General features: G+C 46.0%; 1 protein-coding gene across 2 annotated transcripts; it reads left to right on the top strand.

Moving 5' to 3' along the window:
* Positions 1-1,656: 1,656 nt before the first annotated feature.
* On the top strand, positions 1,657-5,768 carry LOC104947025 (probable G-protein coupled receptor 173). Of its 2 annotated transcripts, none has more exons than XM_010772951.1 (2): positions 1,657-2,600; positions 3,619-5,768. In XM_010772951.1, the coding sequence occupies exon 2, from the start codon at positions 3,778-3,780 to the stop codon at positions 4,975-4,977; it is 1,200 nt and encodes a 399-aa protein (XP_010771253.1). In that variant the 5' UTR covers positions 1,657-2,600; positions 3,619-3,777; the 3' UTR covers positions 4,978-5,768. The 2 variants fall into 2 exon arrangements, with proteins under 2 accessions (XP_010771253.1, XP_010771255.1); XM_010772953.1 differs by lacking the exon at positions 1,657-2,600 and adding an exon at positions 3,471-3,545.
* Positions 5,769-5,774: the final 6 nt, after the last annotated feature.

The following is a 5,774-nucleotide window of genomic DNA, read 5'->3' as shown; positions in this document are numbered from 1 at the left end:
ACCCCTCCTTCAACATGTGATTGAACAAAAAATAATAATGGTTTATTGGTGTTTATCGGCGTTAAAATGGAGTGCCGTTGAGTACATTCCTCAAGACCGGAGAATCTACACATTTTGAAGTTCAACAAGTTAAAACGATCTTTTGAAAATGCTGAAAAAGGCTTTAAAAACATGTCATTTTCAAACCAATACTTAAAGGTGGGGTAGGTAATTTTGGAGAAACCAGCTCGAGTGCGCTAGAATTTGAAAATACACAGGCGGAAAAAATCTGCCACTTCCTCACAGAGCCCCTCCTCCAACACACACGAACGCGCCCATGACCAATGAGGGCACGAGATAGGTTTGTGCTCAGATGGAAGGCTGACAGGCAGGTAAACCATCCAGCCGGCACAGATGATTGCTCGTGCTTTTTACAGCGCTATGGCTCCCACAGATGACATTTTGTTATGGATTTATTGTCAAAGCATTTAAGGTATTCATTGCTATCGGGATGTTAAGAGCATTCCATGGAATATAACACAAAGTGTATCTCGAGATGGTTTCTCAAACTTACCTACCCCACCTTTAATGTAGGGCTGCTGCTCTCTCACACAGGCCATCTGGTCAGTGAAAATCAGCTTAAAGGGCAGACATCTTTGCCACCAACACACTTCACCCTTGCATTGAAGAAGACTATAGACCATGGATTGAGACCATCAACTCATCAGGTAAATGTTTACAGAGGTAATATATCAATTGAGAAGTAGGGTAATTTTCTCATAGACTTCCATATAATCAGACTTATTTTGAACTAGTGGAGTCACCCCCTGCTGGCCATTAGAAATATGACACATTTAAGGCACTTCCCCATTGGCTTAAAGAGGCCCTATTATACCGTATGGGGTTTTCTCTTGCTTGTAGTGATTTCTATAGTCTTTTGTGCACGTAAATGGTCTGCAAAGGCTACAATCCCTGTGTTTCCTCTAGTATTTCTGATATACACCTGAACATCAGCAGGAGAGGACTCTTTAAAGTAGAGACACTACATACTGATATACACCTGAACATCAGCAGGACTCTTTAAAGTAGAGACACTACATACTGATATACACCTGAACATCAGCAGGAGAGGACTCTTTAAAGTAGAGACACTACATACTGATATACACCTGAACATCAGCAGGAGAGGACTCTTTAAAGTAGAGACACTACATACTGATATACACCTGAACATCAGCAGGAGAGGACTCTTTAAAGTAGAGACATTACATACTGATATACACCTGAACATCAGCAGGAGAGGACTCTTTAAAGTAGAGACACTACATACTGATATACTGAACATGAGAGGAATACGTCCTCTTTAAAGGTTCAGATCTGGACGTTGCTGCATGCTACAAACAATGAACATGAGAACACATAAAGCATAATGAAATGTTTTCTATATATTTGATGAAGTTCCAATGTTAATTCAGGTGTTATTGTTTAACAAAACCTGAAAAAAGGAGGTCCAGTTTCCTCCTCCATGACCCAGAATTCCTTGCAGCAGCTTGTCACTTTGTGTTCAGTCTGCAGAAGGAGAGAGGAGACTGTTTACAGCTGAGAGCAGACATACATGATGAGGCGGTGAGAATAAAAAATCACTTTCATGTTATTGTGGCTCACGATAATACTGCACAGCTCTCTCTCTCCCGCCCTCTCTCCCTCCCTCTCTCTCCCTATCCGAATAAAACCGAGTGTTTCCGAGAGCGTGCGAGCTGCCTCCTTGCAAGCAGCCATAATTGGGATTATTCAGGAATAATTCGCCTAATCCAGTCGCCTTGTTTTTCTTTTCCCTCTTTTTCTTTTGTCAAATCGTGATTTCCACCGCGTTATGGCGACGTGAATCTGGATTTGTCAGACATGTATCACGGAGGCTGCATTTTTTTTATTGTGGACTATAATAAGATGTCGCTGGAAAAACAAAGACTGCATATGAACAGTTCGGGGTAAATACCTTTTTCTTTTTGACTGAAAGATGGGAAATAGAGACGTTTGGATGCAGTTTTCTGTGTGGACTAATTGCACCACCAGCCAATATACATGCCAAGACCATTCATTTATGGGATGCGCGATATTTTCTTCCTCCTCTCCAACGTTTGTGGGTGGGTTATTATAAGCATTGAAAATCTGACATCATTTGGATATATGTGAACACAACAAGGTATATTGTTTTTTCTAAATCGCGTCTGTTTCTAAGCCTTCTGGAAATCCACCTTCGACGTGATGCAACATAGAAAGCTGTTTTCTCCGATGATATTCAGACACAAATGAACACATCCCTGTGACTGAGAAAGGGTGGCGGTGCTGGATGTTTTTCTGTGGCACAGTCCTCACCCCGGATTGTCTGATCAGCTGTTGATTTTTTTTTAGTATTATCTTTATTATAAGATTATTATATGTTGCTCGATTCGCGATGGATTTATGCATAACAGGTGTTGTTTGAGAGCACAGCAGGAGCATGTGCTTATTATGTGCTTTTCTCTCGATTTAACAAGCAGTGAAACAAAGCGACTGGGATCCTTTTTTATTTTTTTTGCCTTGAGAGAAGAGCCGATCCAAAAAAGATGAGGGGATGAAAGGTAGGTTATCATCTTGATCTCACACACACACACACACACACACACACACACACACACACACACACACACACACACACACACACACACACACACACACACACATCAGAGGTGATTTTGACACCTGTTCATCTGTTTTTCACTCTGTCAGGCCTAGCTAACATGGCAGCCATCTAATCAGGTGAAATGATATTTGTCAAGGTGGCAGAGGGCTGTTATGTATGGGGAGAAAAATAAGCCCTCAGTTACAGAACATCATATTGTTTTTCATGGCCTACATAGACAAGGCCCACCCAGACAAGCACACCACGGTTTATCATAATTTCTACGCCTGTAGATGAGTTTTTTAATACATGAAGCTGCATTTTGTGTTTTTTTTTTTCAATGAATTCTTAATCTTGGCCCCTTGCTGAGGCCTTGTCTGTGCTAGTCACGATGTCAACTTTCTCCTGTCCTCAAATTTCACACAGTAGGCCTATACGGTTATAGAAAAACAACAAATGGCTGCCTGCTCTGCCATATTTGTTATGTGCTGTGAATGGTACTCCCTCCTGCCTCACACACACACACACACACACACACACACACACACACACACACACACACACACACACACACACACACACACACACACACACACACACGGAGTGTTCTTTCCTCATTTACAACATCTCTGTTTGTTGGACATGCCCAGTGTTGGTTGTCTGCTCCATCACCCCCCCCCCTCCCCTCCCCTCCGCTCGTACACCCCCATGCATTCACTCAAACACCCACACTTGCACAAAGTATGTGAGCTGTTGTATCTTAGCAACGGGCAAGGTAATTACTGAGAGAGCCAAGGAGCTGGCATGCTGTAGAGCTGCTGATCCCAGCCGCGGAGAAACAGGAAGGCAAAGATTTCCACAGTGTTGCCCGACACAGCACTTAAATATATGCACGCTGCTTAATGTAAGTTTCCGTTTAACAAGCACACATCTTGTTTTTTTTCCATGCCTCAAAATGTGTGTGTCTGTGTTCGCAGGTGGCGAGGTTGTGGACAAAGAGGAAAAAAGATGAGTCTGTCATGTAGAAAAGATCCTCACGGCCTCTCCTTGTAGAGACGAGGGAGCCGTGTGGAGAGGGGGTTTGTAGCGTTTATACAAATAAAAAAAAGGGCCCCCCGAACAAGGAAGGTGAAACAATGGCTAACCAGAGCTTCGCCATCGATGGACCGGGCAGTTTGCTGGCGGTTCTGGCTTCTCAGAGCGGCATGTCGAGGGGAGGAAGCAGCAGCAGTGGTGGAGGCAGCACTGGAGGAATCTCTGCCACAGATGTGTCCGCCTACTTTAAGCTGGTCTTCTTGGGTCTGATCATCTGTGTCAGCCTGGTGGGGAACCTCCTGGTCTCCCTGCTCGTGCTGAGAGACCGGACCCTTCACAAGGCGCCCTACTTCTTCCTGCTGGACCTGTGCCTGGCCGACGCCGTCCGCTCGGCCGCCTGCTTCCCCTTCGTGCTCGTGTCTGTGCACAACAGCTCGGCCTGGACCTACAGCGCCTTGAGTTGTAAGGTCGTGGCGTTCATGGCGGTGCTGTTTTGTTTTCACGCTGCCTTCATGCTGTTTTGCGTGGCCGTCACACGCTACCTTGCCATCGCCCACCACCGATTCTACGCCAAGCGAATGACCATCTGGACGTGCGCCGCCATCATCTCCATGGTGTGGACTCTGGCCGTGGCCATGGCGTTCCCGCCGGTGTTCGACGTGGGGACGTACAAGTTCATCCGCGACGAGGACCAGTGCATCTTCGAACACCGCTACCTGAAGACCAACGACACCCTGGGCTTCATGCTCATGCTGGCCGTCGTGGTGCTGGCGACCCACGGCTTCTACGCCAAGCTGCTGCTGTTCGAGTACCGGCACCGCAAGATGAAACCGGTCCAACTGGTGCCAGCCATCAGCCAGAACTGGACCTTCCACGGTCCCGGGGCAACGGGGCAAGCCGCGGCCAACTGGATCGCAGGGTTCGGTCGCGGCCCCATGCCTCCGACTCTGCTGGGCATCCGTCAGAATCTACACAATCAGCATCGGCGGCTGCTGGGGATGGAGGAGGTTCGGTCGGAGAGGAGACTGGGCAGGATGTTCTACACCATCACCTTGCTCTTCCTGGTCCTCTGGGCGCCGTACATCGTGGCCTGCTTCTGGAGGGTGTTCGTGAAGTCCTGCACCATCCCCCAGCGGTACCTCTCCATCACGGTGTGGATGAGCTTCGCCCAGGCCGGAGTCAACCCCATCTTCTGCCTCCTGCTCAACGAGGACCTGAGGAAAGTGCTGAGGGCTCACCTGCCCACCTACTGGAGGACTAAACAACACCTGCCCCAGGACGAGGCCTACTGCATCATGTGATCCGATACACACAAAGAGAATGTTTCAGGTTTTTTTTTTTTAAAAGCGAGGATTTGAAGTGATGTAACGCACCTTGGCTAAGTGTTTGTTTTGCACAACGAAACCCGATTTTTGCCAACGATTGCAGGCACGTTATTAAGAATGTTTGAATAAATGGTGCAGAGGTTTGACTTTAGGCGGGCGATAATGACAGAGCCCTTCTTCAGTTTCTGATGATGTACTGTTTGATTAATCAGTAGGAAAAGATCACAACTATCACCGCTCCAACTAAGTGTGACAGATGCCATTTTAAAATAATGTTGCCTTATTTCAGTGGGACACGCCCCAGAGCTTTCATGAGGCACAAAACAGACACACACAGGGATGAGGAATCCTTGAATGAAATGTGCTGCAGACTTTTGAATAGAAAGTGTTGATCAGAGCGTTACTAACTCTGAAACACATCAAGGAACTCAAAGGGGTCTGAACGGATTAATAGACCACCCCGGACGCCTTTTCATGTAATTCAGAGGAGACTGCAGAATATCGAAATGGATCCAATCGACCTTGGATACATTTCAATAGGTGTCGTGAACCCGAAGAGCCCCTAACATGCTTGATTTTTTTGGACTTGATTTAGGGCGTGTCAGGTTTTCTTTGTATCATAAAAAAAAAAATTGCCTGTTTTTCCTTTTATTTGTAAACTATACATGTTAAGCAGATGACACTATTTTGAAATATGACTTGATTTCATATTGTACAGACTGTACGGGAATGTCTATTCCTGCTTGTGTGTTTTTATATAGCATTTGTGTGTG

This window comes from Notothenia coriiceps, unplaced genomic scaffold (genome assembly GCF_000735185.1).
Source record: "Notothenia coriiceps isolate Sejong01 unplaced genomic scaffold, NC01 NC01_scaffold00011845, whole genome shotgun sequence".
NCBI classification, from domain to species: domain Eukaryota; kingdom Metazoa; phylum Chordata; class Actinopteri; order Perciformes; family Nototheniidae; genus Notothenia; species Notothenia coriiceps.
Note: the sequence above shows the minus strand (reverse complement) of the source record. Positions and strands in the feature narration are given on the sequence as shown.

Coding starts and splice junctions, on each gene's coding strand:
- LOC104947025 (XM_010772951.1), top strand. CDS start 3,778: ATGGCTAACCAGAGCTTCGCCATCGATGGACCGGGCAGTTTGCTGGCG.